This window comes from Anarhichas minor, unplaced genomic scaffold, assembly GCF_050575085.1.
Source record: "Anarhichas minor isolate MPS153535 unplaced genomic scaffold, ASM5057508v1 ptg000022l, whole genome shotgun sequence".
Lineage (NCBI taxonomy): Eukaryota > Metazoa > Chordata > Actinopteri > Perciformes > Anarhichadidae > Anarhichas > Anarhichas minor.
Genome location: NW_027466468.1, coordinates 893229 through 910963, shown reverse-complemented (window position 1 = coordinate 910963; position 17735 = coordinate 893229). Strand labels below are relative to the sequence as shown.

The window sequence follows — 17735 nt, the reverse complement described above, 5'->3', positions numbered from 1 at the left end:
TGGTAACTCAACTAAAATGACTTAAGGAGAACTAAAATGTGACGGTAGAGAAGTTAACTTAATGTGTGCTCCAAGAATGGAAACCAATGTATTGCCAACAATACTGAGACTATGAGTTGATGTGAGGCATGAAACAAAAGCTGTGTGTGACATTCATCTCTTTTCTGATGGAACTATAGAACACTAAGGTGTGTGCAGGAGGGTTAGAGACATCTAAAAGTGCAGCCGTCACAACCACCATCAGCCTTTTTCACTGCAGACATTTTAACTTGTCTTGTCAGGAGAAGGACATGTGTTACTAATAATATTAAAGTGCTCAGTTCTATTCAAGTATCCCAGTTGAGTCATGACAGTGAGCCAGCATGCACAATACCAGGACCTGAAGCAGCTAAATGGAATTCAGCCGTCATTCATGTTCTTGTCTCCACCTGTGCTTTTCCTACTGGGACATTTCAAAGTGTCTTTTGTGGAAAAAGCTCTTTTTGCTTTTGTAATTAAAACACTTTAACACACGTTGATGTAGTGACACTGAAGTTTATTGTGATAATACACTGCAGTATCATATTTAGAAAAAGCATGGTTGTTGGAGCAGGACTCCTCAGAATTTGCAGCACAATCCACAGACCCCGGGTGTGCAGCAGCCACAGCAAACTTTGCACTTAATGCCGCGCTTCTCTCTGATGTTATACGGCATCTGTGTGAGAGATAAAAAACATGATCAATGTGTTCATCTCCAACATCATCACTCACTCTGTTTATTCTCTCTCCTTCAGAGAGCATCAGGGCTCTTTGTGGGGAAAACACATCCACTTACACTTAAATCAGCTCATTGTGTTCGGCCACATTCATTCAGTGAACTCAACATACCTTCCATGAGTCCACTGATGTCTCCTCATGTTCAGCAACGGGGTCGTCGATGCTCATTGGCTCCTCCAGCTCCTGCACCTGTTGATGAATCGTGCACATTTACAATAAGGGCCACATTTTAGGACCTGGACAGAACATTTATAGATGATTAGTGAGTATAAGTCAAGTTCTTACCTCAGTGATTGGGACAGCAGAGCTCTGCTGAATACAAATAAAGGTGAGCACGACGGCCACTGCAACAGCAACACTGAATGTCTTCATCTTAGCACGGTTTGACTGGTTTAAGTTTTCAAATCAAGTAGATTTCTTCAGATCTTGTGGTGACTCTTGTCAGCTCCTCTGAGTTCTCCTGTCTGATGGTTGAATGTGTAACATGTGCTGGTATTTATACTCACTTGGACCACTGTTGCCTCATCACTGACAGCACTTGCCACACTCCCTATTCCCAGCATCCCTACGTGATCCTGTGAATGGGAAATTCCTGAAGACTGGGAAACTCTCTGTCTTTGTTTGTGTGCCACAGTTTTTGTCCAACATTAAATCAACCATTACTCTTTTACTGTCTTACTTGCTAAGAAGTACAGCTCAATCATACATCACACTAATACGTAATTGATCAAAACTAAAATGCGACAAAGTGCAATGGAAACCGACTTAATAAAGAATAAATCATGAGGTATGAAGCGTGACTTCCACTGAAGACACAGAGGAAACATACACAGATATGTGACGAGCAACGTTGTTCCTTATTTCTTTGCAATTGTTAAATGGACCAAACAATTAAACAAACTTTCAATCAAACCTAGAATGAACATTAAAGTGGTATCACATTTGATTAAAACTTTCTCATCATTCAAACATTTTAGGATTACTTGACCTGTCAGTATGAAAACAAAAAAAATCAGCAAGTCATGAATATACATAAATAAATAATGGTGGACATGAAATAAAAAAGAATTCAAAAACTAAAACTATTGAAAATGATCATCTATGGATTGTTGGCATTAATAGAACCAATGGCCATTTAATTTCTCAGTGTAACTCAAGTCTTTCCAAATACAGTCTCTTGTGCAAAAAGCAAAATCCCCGACTTCACTCACTTTCATTTACTGAAAACCCTGCTGGCCTGTGTGCTCGCTCGTGTCACGTGACCACAACATCAGTGTCAACAAACACAACCATGAATGGCTCTACATCTGTTATTTTGAATATGAAGAGGAAGCATCACCTTGTCTTTTAACAATAAAACCAATCACTACAATCTTAGTAACTACTATCAGCGGCCTGGAGTTGTTGGTCTGGACGCTCACTTGTTTGAAGGAAGCTTTTCTCAAATCAGTCTAAGCAACAAAACAAGCTTGCTTCCACTTGAGGATGAAGAAGTGTAAGTCTACATGATGTTCCACAAGATAATATCAACACTTGTATTTCATTTTCTTAAAATGTAACCTGTGGGGTGTGGAATTTTTGGAACTTTTATAATACATTAAATTTTACGTATTAAAAACCTTCTGTATTTGAGTTAATTTCCAAATGTCTCTGATCACGTCAGCTTTAATAATCAAAAGCCTGTTTAAATATCTAAGCCTATCTGTAAAGCCTTGCTGCCCAAATGAAGAGTTCACTCTTCTCTTGTTCTAGTTCCAGAAAACACGTTACTAAACCTTCTGCACGTCGTCATGTTAGCAGGAGGATTGCCCGTTTACGTCCTCGGTGTGCAAAATCCCCTTTTTTATATTGAATACATTTATTATTTGAATGGTGTACAGTCGCCCTCTAAACACAACCGCAACATTTAGTCAATGCAAAAATACAATATAATGACTTTTAAAATAATTTCTCCAATTCCTAAAAAGAGCTTTGTTTTTTTTTTCCCAAAATGAAACAATTTACAAAACATGCAATGAAGTTCTCGGACCATAAAAGAGATCAACTAAACCGATCTTCACTCAGTCTATGTTCACTTAACATGAACTGAGTAGATCTGATCAGACCAAACTGACCCCAGAGGGACACAGGCCATTATAACGGCTCATCAGACCATTTTTGAAACAAAGGGGTAACACTACCACCTGCAGATCTACAAATACAACAAAACTGGACAGTTAATCTATCGTTATGTGGAGCAATTATTACCGATTATGGTCTGAAGAAATATACAATATCTCTGAAGTAGCAAACACAATCACCCCCGTGATGTGACTTGGACTTGGTACATTCTGATTGGTCACTTCCTGATTTACAGAGCTCTGCTTAGGGGCTCCATCTTTTCCTCAGGTCTGCCAAGATGTCCCTCCAGCAGCAGCAACCAGCGGCGGCCCCCTCCTCAGCCCTGGTAACTCAACTAAAATGACTTAAGGAGAACTAAAATGTGACGGTAGAGAAGTTAACTTAATGTGTGCTCCAAGAATGGAAACCAATGTATTGCCAACAATACTGAGACTATGAGGTGATGTGAGGCATGAAACAAAAGCTGTGTGTGACATTCATCTCTTTTCTGATGGAACGATAGAAAACTGAGTGTGTGCAGGAGGGTTAGAGACATCTAAAAGTGCAGCCGTCACAACCACCATCAGCCTTTTTCACTGCAGACATTTTAACTTGTCTTGTCAGGAGAAGGACATATGTTACTGAAAACATTGAAGGTGCTCAGTTCTATTCAAGTATCCCAGTTGAGTCATGACAGTGAGCCAGCATGCACAATACCAGGACCTGAAGCAGCTAAATGGAATTCAGCCGTCATTCATGTTCTTGTCTCCACCTGTGCTTTTCCTACTGGGACATTTCAAAGTGTCTTTTGTGGAAAAAGCTCTTTTTGCTTTTGTAATTAAAACACTTTAACACACGTTGATGTAGTGACACTAAAGTTTATTGTGATAATACACTGCAGTATCATATTTAGAAAAAGCATGGTTGTTGGAGCAGGACTCCTCAGAATTTGCAGCACAATCCACAGACCCCGGGTCTGCAGCAGCCACAGCAAACTTTGCACTTAATGCCGCGCTTCTCTCTGATGTTATACGGCATCTGTGTGAGAGATAAAAAACATGATCAATGTGTTCATCTCCAACATCATCACTCACTCTGTTTATTCTCTCTCCTTCAGAGAGCATCAGGGCTCTTTGTGGGGAAAACACATCCACTTACACTTAAATCAGCTCATTGTGTTCGGCCACATTCATTCAGTGAACTCAACATACCTTCCATGAGTCCACTGATGTCTCCTCATGTTCAGCAACGGGGTCGTCGATGCTCATTGGCTCCTCCAGCTCCTGCACCTGTTGATGAATCGTGCACATTTACAATAAGGGCCACATTTTAGGACCTGGACAGAACATTTATAGATGATTAGTGAGTATAAGTCAAGTTCTTACCTCAGTGATTGGGACAGCAGAGCTCTGCTGAATACAAATAAAGGTGAGCACGACGGCCACTGCAACAGAAATGTTCTGCTTTTGACCTTGGCCCATTTTGTCTGCTCAAGAACAGTAAATGGCCGATGAACTTTACAAATATCTTCCATCTAATGTGCTTTTACCTGCAAGAAACAAGCCAGGAGAGTTAAAGACAGTAAGACTGCACAGGTCCAGCTATTGCATAGATCACTGAGCCTAAACAACAATATACCCCTGTTTGATTTCATGACCTCCACATACAATGTAACATTAGTATTGTGACAGAAATGTAGTTCTACCACACGGCCTGTTTCATAATAAGTCGGTACTCAAAGCATATCTCTGGCACATTAAGACGCATAGTTGAAAGACCTCAGTGGTAAATATCTGTTGCAATAACCAAAATCTCCTTCCGTCTCATGATTTGATAACCTTGCTGGCCCACGTGCTGGCTTCAGCGGACCACAACATCAGTGTCAACAACCACAACTGGCTCCAAAAGTGTTGGAATCGGCCCATATTTTGTTAAATATTACCTTGTCTTATCTTTCTATGGCACATTATGTCTCGTCACGATGAACCAACTTGCAAAATTAAGTCCAAACGGTGCAATCATGTCAACATAATATTATTCATTTCATATAAAAACTTATTTTTTTTTATTTCAAGTGTGCTCCATCTTTGTTAACGGAGGTAAAATATGTTTTGTGACTGTTAACCGTGTGAGAGCATCTAAGTGTCTATTAAAACAACACCTAACACTCTGTTTTAAGTTGGTGTGTGGTGTCCCAGTTTTACCAGGATGAGAGTGAACAGACAGTGAAGACAACAAGAGAGCAGAGAGGGAGAAAGTGTTCATTACAAAACACTTTGTTTTCACTAAAGAGCATTAACAACACACACACCCTCACATATGTAAAACATGGATCCAGAGAACCAGGTGATATACAGCAACAACAACAAATATAAATGTGTTCATTAATATCTCCATATGTGTCCAATGCAGCTTCTAATTTGAAAAATACCCGGTGTAAGTGCAGGACCTTTAAACCAGTGAATTTGTGATGGCTGTGTGTTTAACATTTAATACATTTTTAATGACATACAGTCCTCTGTTGAACACAGCTGCAACATTCTGTGTATGTACAAAACACAATACTATGTGATTTTTCTACAGGTGTTGTGGCCAGGTGTTCTGTAGTTTCTGCAGATATTTAGGATAGTGTGTACGGAGGATGCAGTCACATCACTGAGCACACATGAACTACAGCGGGACCAAATCCAGTAACATCCTCAGATATTTACAACCACAGGTACGACTGAAAGTTGTAAAATTAGGAATGCCTTGGTAGCTGAGTGGGACCTTTGTTTATTATGTCATGCCTCTCTCTCTCTCCTGTTTCCATTCTGTCTCTGATCTGTCAAAAGAAGGCCAGAATTTTACCCTCAGTCTGAGTGAGCCATCCTTGTTTAGCTTTGGCTTAAATGACGGTCCCATTTAGAATAAAATAGACCATGGAGCAGGGTATGCTTTAGGGCGTGGCTATCTTGTGATACCACGGTGTTGTCCGGTCTGGGAGTGGTCCGTGTTTTTGTCTTGAACTTTAACCCTTCCACAGTGTGTTTTTAGTTGCTCCTTATAACACAACTTCCATCATTTATTTTGCTTATTAGCTTCAGTATTTAAATAAAGTTTTATCGTAACAAGTAATCATCAGAGAAAATGCAGAATAAAGTACAAAGTAACTTCAACTCTAGATTTGAGTGTATTCAACTTCAATAGTTACTTTTAGACCATTTGGCATTGAAGTCGAATCCACTTTAAACAAATACATTTTCTCTAGTGTGAATAACTGAAATGTCTTTTTTAATACAATCATTTTATCTGAGTTTACAGTGTACTCAGGTCCCTGGTATGGTAACCTCATACAGGTGCAGGAATAATCATCTCAATTGTAAACAAAACACCTGGCTATTATTAGATTTAAATATTTTTTTCTTTTTCAAATTTTGTAAGATTTGTAAGAAAAACCTTTGAAAAAAACAAATATAATAATCACTGTGTAATTAAAGTTAGGGGCCGTTTGAATCTTTAGTAACTTCGGTCTTTCCAAAAATCTTGTGCAATAACCAAAATCCCTTCCCTCCTGCCACTCTGTCAAAAGCCTTCTGATAACCTCTATGTCAACAAACACAACCATGAATGGATCCTCGTCGGTTAGACTGTACAGCTGACTAAACCTTTTCATTTTTCAATATGAGAGGAGAGCATCACCATCAGCAATTCTGAAAACTACTGTTTGAACTATTTCATTTGATCTGATCATGATGAACACAGTGTCATTTAGTTTTCAGAACATCTCTTCATCTATACTTCATCATATTAGTTCTTCATGTGTGGTATTTATTGGCTAAATAAAACTCTGTGTTTTGACTGGAGTGGTTGGATAGAAGCGCTGCTGGAACACAAGTCAAAGTTTTAGTCTTTACCCCAACTGGTGAGCTTGTTTCTGCTTCATCTTAGCAATTCAAACTACTCAGTTAGTTTCTACTGTTCGATGTAGTATTTTCTGGCACAGTGTAATCTAAGTCAGTGGTTCTCAACTGGTCTGGCTGCGGGACCCACCATCACCCCTTAATTAATGACAAGCTGCGACCCACGATCCCACACGATCTATATTCAAGAAGTCTAGTAGTAGTAACGTCTCTGTGTAGTAAACAGCTGCCAAATCAAATAAAGAAAGTACACATCAATTATATTTTAACAAATATTATTCTCATTTTTCAAATTTAACTAGATGGATTATAAATAATACATAGAAATACATGAATAAATGTTCTTCTCATTTCAAGTAAAATAACGGCTGGAATAAAAAATAAATTACGTAACAAAATTCATTTTAGAAAAGTTATTTTCACTGAATTGCCCTGCAGCTTTAAATTCAGTTCATTCAGGGTGAAGTGAAAAAGCCACGATATTCTATTTTTCTCATCTTCCAAAAAGAGAAATTAGTGTTGGAAGAATTCACCTCTATGAGTCTGTCCAGTCAGAGTCTAATGACTCCGGTCTCTCTGGCCATTTTTCTCTTTTGGAAATCGTCCTATGATTTGACTTTCACAACTCTCACTTCAATAGTCCTGCTCTGCTGTCTATATCCTCGTCTCTCGTGTGCCACGGTGTGTGTACATCTCACTCAAGTGAGGAAACTTGTCAGAATACCCATATTTGATTGGCTGAGCTGCATCACGTGATGTGATTCCCAACGCATTGGGGTACATCTGAAGTCTCTTAATTGTCGTTTCCTCACTCCTCGATCCTCGCTTGAACCGGAAGTTGTTTCTGCGCCGCGGCCGTCCCAAAGCTCTAATGTAGCTCAGAGGAGCGAGGATCGAGGAGGGAGGAGGGATCTCTGAGGAGCCATGAGCGAGGAACCACGAGAACAGACTTCCAGGAAGTCTTTTTACGGCCAACACGCCCCCTCATTGTTCATCTGTCATGTGATTGGACGCTGCAGCCGATCGGACTGATGAGATTTTTTTCAACATGTAAACAGTGAAGACGGATCACAGATTAAACTCAAGTTTATATTTGATTCGTTTTCTGATTCAACATCTGGTTTAAATAAATGTTAATTGTAGTCTGAACAACAAAACGACCACAAACAACTTTCTACATTTATTAGAAAGATTTGTGGTTTCATGATCTGATATTTCCCTCAATAACCTTTATTATGGAAACAATTAAAGTCAGAGAGAGCTGGAGAGACGAAACACTTTTAAAATCATTCCTGAGTGTTTGATGAGTTTTATAATTTAAGAGAAACAATAATCATATTCTGGGTTATTTAATATCGACGTCACAATCATAATTTCAAAACGTACAGACGCAAATAATTCATAAATAAGACGATCGCATTCCGCCGGTAGAAATCGATGCTGCGCTTATAAACAGAACACAGAACACAATTTGTTAACAGACTACAGAGAGAAACACCTCTACAGTGGTGATTACTGTGTGTCTTTATTAGTTATTAGTATTATTAGTTACTGTTATTAAGTACAGTGATCATGTGAACAGACGTCGCTTCACATGACGCAACTGAGGAAAGGACGTCTCATGTATTTTAAAACATATTCCCTCGTTCCTCTCTCCTAGCATGGTTTCCTCCATGCATCCCTGGTGGGAGGGACTAAGACGCAAGGAAAGGACACAAGTGAGGGAAACGGGGATGCAATTAAGAGACTTGAGAAGTACCCTTGGTCAGTGTTTTTCCTGCACCGCTGAACAAGTGCCGTAAATGCTGGAATAATTCCGCTGCATAAAAAATTTTTTTGTTCGGCAAAGGCCCGCGACCCACTGAAAACAGGTCCGCGACCCACTTTTGGGTCGCGACCCACCAGTTGAGAATCACTGATCTAAGTGATGCAAAAGATATGTTGGGAGTGACAACTGTGTTTGCTGAATGAGGGACAGTTCAGGACAGATATTTTAGAAGAAAGAGGGGAGGTTTGTATTAATGGTAAAAGGATGTTTTGTGACAATTAAAAGGTATTGATCATCCACTTTAATAGATATTCAGCAAAATATGAGGATGATACAGAAACATCACTGAGCAAGAACTGTGTACATCCTGAAACATCCTGAACATTTTCATACAGCATGAATACAAATCAACGTGTGACATTGCCGCGCTTCTCTCTGATGTTATACGGCATCTGTGTGAGAGATAAAAAACATGATCAATGTGTTCATCTCCAACATCATCACTCACTCTGTTTATTCTCTCTCCTTCAGAGAGCATCAGGGCTCTTTGTGGGGAAAACACATCCACTTACACTTAAATCAGCTCATTGTGTTCGGCCACATTCATTCAGTGAACTCAACATACCTTCCATGAGTCCACTGATATCTCCTCATGTTCAGCAACGGGGTCGTCGATGCTCATTGGCTCCTCCAGCTCCTGCACCTGTTGATGAATCGTGCACATTTACAATAAGAGATACACAGATCTGTGACGAGCAACGTTGTTCCTTATTTCTTTGCAATTGTTAAATGGACCAAACAATTAAACAAACTTTCAATCAAACCTAGAATGAACATTAAAGTGGTATCACATTTGATTAAAACTTTCTCATCATTCAAACATTTTAGGATTACTTGACCTGTCAGTATGAAAACAAAAAAAACAGCAAGTCATGAATATACATAAATAAATAATGGTGGACATGAAATAAAAAAGAATTCAAAAACTAATACTATTGAAAATGATAATCTATGGATTGTTGGCATTAATAGAACCAATGGCCATTTAATTTCTCAGTGTAACTCAAGTCTTTCCAAATACAGTCTCTTGTGCAAAAAGCAAAATCCCCGACTTCACTCACTTTCATTTACTGAAAACCCTGCTGGCCTGTGTGCTCGCTCGTGTCACGTGACCACAACATCAGTGTCAACAAACACAACCATGAATGGCTCTACATCTGTTGTTTTTAATATGAAGAGGAAGCATCACCTTGTCTTTTAACAATAAAACCAATCACTACAATCTTAGTAACTACTATCAGCGGCCTGGAGTTGTTGGTCTGGACGCTCACTTGTTTGAAGGAAGCTTTTCTCAAATCAGTCTAAGCAACAAAACAAGCTTGCTTCCACTTGAGGATGAAGAAGTGTAAGTCTACATGATGTTCCACAAGATAATATCAACACTTGTATTTCATTTTCTTAAAATGTAACCTGTGGGGTGTGGAATTTTTGGAACTTTTATAATACATTTAATTTTACGTATTAAAAACCTGTATTTGAGTTAATTTCCAAATGTCTCTGATCACGTCAGCTTTAATAATCAAAACCCTGTTTAATTATCTAAGCCTATCTGTAAAGCCTTGCTGCCCAAATGAAGAGTTCACTCTTCTCTTGTTCTAGTTCCAGAAAACACGTTACTAAACCTTCTGCACGTCGTCATGTTAGCAGGAGGATTGCCCGTTTACGTCCTCGGTGTGCAAAATCCCCTTTTTTATATTGAATACATTTATTATTTGAATGGTGTACAGTCGGCCTCTAAACACAACCGCAACATTTAGTCAATGCAAAAATACAATATAATGACTTTTAAAATAATTTCTCCAATTCCTAAAAAGAGCTTTGTTTTTTTTTTCCCAAAATGAAACAATTTACAAAACATGCAATGAAGTTCTCGGACCATAAAAGAGATCAACTAAACCGATCTTCACTCAGTCTATGTTCACTTAACATGAACTGAGTAGATCTGATCAGACCAAACTGACCCCAGAGGGACACAGGCCATTATAACGGCTCATCAGACCATTTTTGAAACAAAGGGGTAACACTACCACCTGCAGATCTACAAATACAACAAAACTGGACAGTTAATCTATCGTTATGTGGAGCAATTATTACCGATTATGGTCTGAAGAAATATACAATATCTCTGAAGTAGCAAACACAATCACCCCCGTGATGTGACTTGGACTTGGTACATTCTGATTGGTCACTTCCTGATTTACAGAGCTCTACTTAGGGGCTCCATCTTTTGCTCAGGTCTGCCAAGATGTCCCTCCAGCAGCAGCAACCAGCGGCGGCCCCCTCCTCAGCCCTGGTAACTCAACTAAAATGACTTAAGGAGAACTAAAATGTGACGGTAGAGAAGTTAACTTAATGTGTGCTCCAAGAATGGAAACCAATGTATTGCCAACAATACTGAGACTATGAGGTGATGTGAGGTATGAAACAAAAGCTGTGTGTGACATTCATCTCTTTTCTGATGGAACTATAGAACACTAAGGTGTGTGCAGGAGGGTTAGAGACATCTAAAAGTGCAGCCGTCACAACCACCATCAGCCTTTTTCACTGCAGACATTTTAACTTGTCTTGTCAGGAGAAGGACATATGTTACTGAAAACATTGAAGGTGCTCAGTTCTATTCAAGTATCCCAGTTGAGTCATGACAGTGAGCCAGCATGCACAATACCAGGACCTGAAGCAGCTAAATGGAATTCAGCCGTCATTCATGTTCTTGTCTCCACCTGTGCTTTTCCTACTGGGACATTTCAAAGTGTCTTTTGTGGAAAAAGCTCTTTTTGCTTTTGTAATTAAAACACTTTAACACACGTTGATGTAGTGACACTGAAGTTTATTGTGATAATACACTGCAGTATCATATTTAGAAAAAGCATGGTTGTTGGAGCAGGACTCCTCAGAATTTGCAGCACAATCCACAGACCCCGGGTGTGCAGCAGCCACAGCAAACTTTGCACTTAATGCCGCGCTTCTCTCTGATGTTATACGGCATCTGTGTGAGAGATAAAAAACATGATCAATGTGTTCATCTCCAACATCATCACTCACTCTGTTTATTCTCTCTCCTTCAGAGAGCATCAGGGCTCTTTGTGGGGAAAACACATCCACTTACACTTAAATCAGCTCATTGTGTTCGGCCACATTCATTCAGTGAACTCAACATACCTTCCATGAGTCCACTGATGTCTCCTCATGTTCAGCAACGGGGTCGTCGATGCTCATTGGCTCCTCCAGCTCCTGCACCTGTTGATGAATCGTGCACATTTACAATAAGGGCCACATTTTAGGACCTGGACAGAACATTTATAGATGATTAGTGAGTATAAGTCAAGTTCTTACCTCAGTGATTGGGACAGCAGAGCTCTGCTGAATACAAATAAAGGTGAGCACGACGGCCACTGCAACAGCAACACTGAATGTCTTCATCTTAGCACGGTTTGACTGGTTTAAGTTTTCAAATCAAGTAGATTTCTTCAGATCTTGTGGTGACTCTTGTCAGCTCCTCTGAGTTCTCCTGTCTGATGGTTGAATGTGTAACATGTGCTGGTATTTATACTCACTTGGACCACTGTTGCCTCATCACTGACAGCACTTGCCACACTCCCTATTCCCAGCATCCCTACGTGATCCTGTGAATGGGAAATTCCTGAAGACTGGGAAACTCTCTGTCTTTGTTTGTGTGCCACAGTTTTTGTCCAACATTAAATCAACCATTACTCTTTTACTGTCTTACTTGCTAAGAAGTACAGCTCAATCATACATCACACTAATACGTAATTGATCAAAACTAAAATGCGACAAAGTGCAATGGAAACCGACTTAATAAAGAATAAATCATGAGGTATGAAGCGTGACTTCCACTGAAGACACAGAGGAAACATACACAGATCTGTGACGAGCAACGTTGTTCCTTATTTCTTTGCAATTGTTAAATGGACCAAACAATTAAACAAACTTTCAATCAAACCTAGAATGAACATTAAAGTGGTATCACATTTGATTAAAACTTTCTCATCATTCAAACATTTTAGGATTACTTGACCTGTCAGTATGAAAACAAAAAAAATCAGCAAGTCATGAATATACATAAATAAATAATGGTGGACATGAAATAAAAAAGAATTCAAAAACTAAAACTATTGAAAATGATCATCTATGGATTGTTGGCATTAATAGAACCAATGGCCATTTAATTTCTCAGTGTAACTCAAGTCTTTCCAAATACAGTCTCTTGTGCAAAAAGCAAAATCCCCGACTTCACTCACTTTCATTTACTGAAAACCCTGCTGGCCTGTGTGCTCGCTCGTGTCACGTGACCACAACATCAGTGTCAACAAACACAACCATGAATGGCTCTACATCTGTTATTTTGAATATGAAGAGGAAGCATCACCTTGTCTTTTAACAATAAAACCAATCACTACAATCTTAGTAACTACTATCAGCGGCCTGGAGTTGTTGGTCTGGACGCTCACTTGTTTGAAGGAAGCTTTTCTCAAATCAGTCTAAGCAACAAAACAAGCTTGCTTCCACTTGAGGATGAAGAAGTGTAAGTCTACATGATGTTCCACAAGATAATATCAACACTTGTATTTCATTTTCTTAAAATGTAACCTGTGGGGTGTGGAATTTTTGGAACTTTTATAATACATTAAATTTTACGTATTAAAAACCTTCTGTATTTGAGTTAATTTCCAAATGTCTCTGATCACGTCAGCTTTAATAATCAAAACCCTGTTTAAATATCTAAGCCTATCTGTAAAGCCTTGCTGCCCAAATGAAGAGTTCACTCTTCTCTTGTTCTAGTTCCAGAAAACACGTTACTAAACCTTCTGCACGTCGTCATGTTAGCAGGAGGATTGCCCGTTTACGTCCTCGGTGTGCAAAATCCCCTTTTTTATATTGAATACATTTATTATTTGAATGGTGTACAGTCGGCCTCTAAACACAACCGCAACATTTAGTCAATGCAAAAATACAATATAATGACTTTTAAAATAATTTCTCCAATTCCTAAAAAGAGCTTTGTTTTTTTTTTCCCAAAATGAAACAATTTACAAAACATGCAATGAAGTTCTCGGACCATAAAAGAGATCAACTAAACCGATCTTCACTCAGTCTATGTTCACTTAACATGAACTGAGTAGATCTGATCAGACCAAACTGACCCCAGAGGGACACAGGCCATTATAACGGCTCATCAGACCATTTTTGAAACAAAGGGGTAACACTACCACCTGCAGATCTACAAATACAACAAAACTGGACAGTTAATCTATCGTTATGTGGAGCAATTATTACTGATTATGGTCTGAAGAAATATACAATATCTCTGAAGTAGCAAACCCAATCACCCCCGTGATGTGACTTGGACTTGGTACATTCTGATTGGTCACTTCCTGATTTACAGAGCTCTGCTTAGGGGCTCCATCTTTTGCTCAGGTCTGCCAAGATGTCCCTCCAGCAGCAGCAACCAGCGGCGGCCCCCTCCTCAGCCCTGGTAACTCAACTAAAATGACTTAAGGAGAACTAAAATGTGACGGTAGAGAAGTTAACTTAATGTGTGCTCCAAGAATGGAAACCAATGTATTGCCAACAATACTGAGACTATGAGGTGATGTGAGGTATGAAACAAAAGCTGTGTGTGACATTCATCTCTTTTCTGATGGAACGATAGAAAACTGAGTGTGTGCAGGAGGGTTAGAGACATCTAAAAGTGCAGCCGTCACAACCACCATCAGCCTTTTTCACTGCAGACATTTTAACTTGTCTTGTCAGGAGAAGGACATGTGTTACTAATAATATTAAAGTGCTCAGTTCTATTCAAGTATCCCAGTTGAGTCATGACAGTGAGCCAGCATGCACAATACCAGGACCTGAAGCAGCTAAATGGAATTCAGCCGTCATTCATGTTCTTGTCTCCACCTGTGCTTTTCCTACTGGGACATTTCAAAGTGTCTTTTGTGGAAAAAGCTCTTTTTGCTTTTGTAATTAAAACACTTTAACACACGTTGATGTAGTGACACTAAAGTTTATTGTGGTAATACACTGCAGTATCATATTTAGAAAAAGCATGGTTGTTGGAGCAGGACTCCTCAGAATTTGCAGCACAATCCACAGACCCCGGGTCTGCAGCAGCCACAGCAAACTTTGCACTTAATGCCGCGCTTCTCTCTGATGTTATACGGCATCTGTGTGAGAGATAAAAAACATGATCAATGTGTTCATCTCCAACATCATCACTCACTCTGTTTATTCTCTCTCCTTCAGAGAGCATCAGGGCTCTTTGTGGGGAAAACACATCCACTTACACTTAAATCAGCTCATTGTGTTCGGCCACATTCATTCAGTGAACTCAACATACCTTCCATGAGTCCACTGATGTCTCCTCATGTTCAGCAACGGGGTCGTCGATGCTCATTGGCTCCTCCAGCTCCTGCACCTGTTGATGAATCGTGCACATTTACAATAAGAGCCACATTTTAGGACCTGGACAGAACATTTATAGATGATTAGTGAGTATAAGTCAAGTTCTTACCTCAGTGATTGGGACAGCAGAGCTCTGCTGAATACAAATAAAGGTGAGCACGACGGCCACTGCAACAGCAACACTGAATGTCTTCATCTTAGCACGGTTTGACTGGTTTACGTTTTCAAATCAAGTAGATTTCTTCAGATCTTGTGGTGACTCTTGTCAGCTCCTCTGAGTTCTCCTGTCTAATGGTTGAATGTGTAACATGTGCTGGTATTTATACTCACTTGGACCACTGTTGCCTCATCACTGACAGCACTTGCCACACTCCCTATTCCCAGCATCCCTACGTGATCCTGTGAATGGGAAATTCCTGAAGACTGGGAAACTCTCTGTCTTTGTTTGTGTGCCACAGTTTTTGTCCAACATTAAATCAACCATTACTTTGTTATTGTCTTACTTTCTGTCTTACTTGCTAAGAAGTACAGCTCAATCATACATCACACTAATACGTAATCGATCAAAACAAAAATGCGACAAAGCGCAATGGAAACCGACTTAATAGAGAATAAATCATGAGGTATGAAGCGTGACTTCCACTGAAGACACAGAGGAAACATACACAGATCTGTGACGAGCAACGTTGTTCTTTATTTCTTTGCAATTGTTAAATGGACCAAACAATTAAACAAACTTTCAATCAAACCTAGAATGAACATTAAAGTGGTATCACATTTGATTAAAAATGTCTCATCATTCAAACATTTTAGGATTACTTGACCTGTCAGTATGAAAACAATAAAAACAGCAAGTCATGAATATACATAAATAAATAATGGTGGACATGAAATAAAATAGAATTAAAAAACTAAAACTATTGAAAATGATCGTCTATGGAGTGTTGGTGTGCTGTCCTCACTAAAAGTTGTTTTAGTAAAACGTAGTTTTCAGCTATACAGCCAGCTTGACAATATATTTCCCAGCACCGTATCCTCCAAGGAACAGACAGGTTGTTGTATTTGCAAGGTTTAATGGTGGAAAATATGTAATAATTTTTGTAAAACTGAAAAAGAGCACAAACAATACAAAAGGTAAGTGCCTTTGTAAGTACTTAATAGCTAGTACATCAGTATAAATGCTACTAACACAACCCAAAGAAATATGAATATAAACATGTTAATATAACTGTAAATAGTAACACACTTACGGATGAAGCCGATTTTGTGGACTTCAAGGCACAGGATTATATGGATTGAACACTGAGATGCTCAGTCAATGAGTCCATGGGCACACGGCACTTCTTGAACATCACTTCCTGTTACTCTGACTATTTACACTTCGCTCACTTCCTGTTCAGTGCAGCTATTCACAATCGATACTAGGTGTTGCTAAAGGACATATAAAATAACCAATACATTGAATACAATACAATATTAGTTCTTCATGTGTGGTATTTATTGGCTAAATAAAACTCTGTGTTTTGACTGGAGTGGTTGGATAGAAGCGCTGCTGGAACACAAGTCAAAGTTTTAGTCTTTACCCCAACTGGTGAGCTTGTTTCTGCTTCATCTTAGCAATTCAAACTACTCAGTTAGTTTCTACTGTTCGATGTAGTATTTTCTGACACAGTGTAATCTAAGTGATGCAAAAGACATGTTGGGAGTGACAACTGTGTTTGCTGAATGAGGGACAGTTCAGGACAGATATTTTAGAAGAAAGAGGGGAGGTTTGTATTAATGGTAAAAGGAGGTTTCGTGACAATTAAAAGGTATTGATCATCCACTTTAATTGATATTCAGCAAAATATGAGGATGATACAGAAACATCACTGAGCAAGAACTGTGTACATCCAGAAACATCCTGAACATTTTCATACAGCATCAATACAAATCAAAGTGTTACATTGTCTTTCGGACAAATTATTAAATTAGTGGATGTTGGAGCAGGACTCCTCAGGCTATGCAGCAACTGGAGCAGCGACTGCTGCAGCTACTGCAGCATTGGCTGCACCGACATTTGCCCTTCATGCCGCGCTTCTCTCTGATGTTATACGGCATCTGTGTGAGAGATAAAAAACATGATCAATGTGTTCATCTCCAACATCATCACTCACTCTGTTTATTCTCTCTCCTTCAGAGAGCATCAGGGCTCTTTGTGGGGAAAACACATCCACTTACACTTAAATCAGCTCATTGTGTTCGGCCACATTCATTCAGTGAACTCAACATACCTTCCATGAGTCCACTGATGTCTCCTCATGTTCAGCAACGGGGTCGTCGATGCTCATTGGCTCCTCCAGCTCCTGCACCTGTTGATGAATCGTGCACATTTACAATAAGGGCCACATTTTAGGACCTGGACAGAACATTTATAGATGATTAGTGAGTATAAGTCAAGTTCTTACCTCAGTGATTGGGACAGCAGAGCTCTGCTGAAGACAAATAAAGGTGAGCACGACGGCCACTGCAACAGCAACACTGAATGTCTTCATCTTCGGAGAGTAGAAGTTGTTTAGTTGTTGGTATCAACTCGATTCTTTCTGATCTTCTGGTGACTCTTGTCAAGTTTGAGTTTTGTCTGTCTGATGGCTGAGTGTGTAAAAGTACTGGTATTTATACTCAGTCGGGTCATTGTTGCCTCACCACCGGCACAAATGTACCTGCTTCCCGGAATGGGCTGTGCT

At 39.4% G+C, this 17735-nt stretch overlaps 2 protein-coding genes across 2 annotated transcripts; both read right to left on the bottom strand.

Moving 5' to 3' along the window:
* Positions 1-448: 448 nt before the first annotated feature.
* LOC142955146 (hepcidin-like) lies at positions 449-1562 on the bottom strand. The gene is made up of 3 exons (XM_076096532.1): positions 1042-1562; positions 868-945; positions 449-694 (listed from the first exon to the last, which is right to left on the bottom strand). The coding sequence occupies exons 1-3, from the start codon at positions 1126-1128 to the stop codon at positions 599-601; spliced, it is 261 nt and encodes an 86-aa protein (XP_075952647.1). The 5' UTR covers positions 1129-1562; the 3' UTR covers positions 449-598.
* Positions 1563-11132: 9570 nt separating this feature from the next.
* Positions 11133-13188, bottom strand: LOC142955184 (hepcidin-like). The gene is made up of 3 exons (XM_076096629.1): positions 11920-13188; positions 11746-11823; positions 11133-11572 (listed from the first exon to the last, which is right to left on the bottom strand). The coding sequence occupies exons 1-3, from the start codon at positions 12004-12006 to the stop codon at positions 11477-11479; spliced, it is 261 nt and encodes an 86-aa protein (XP_075952744.1). The 5' UTR covers positions 12007-13188; the 3' UTR covers positions 11133-11476.
* Between the last annotated feature and the right edge of the window lie 4547 nt (positions 13189-17735).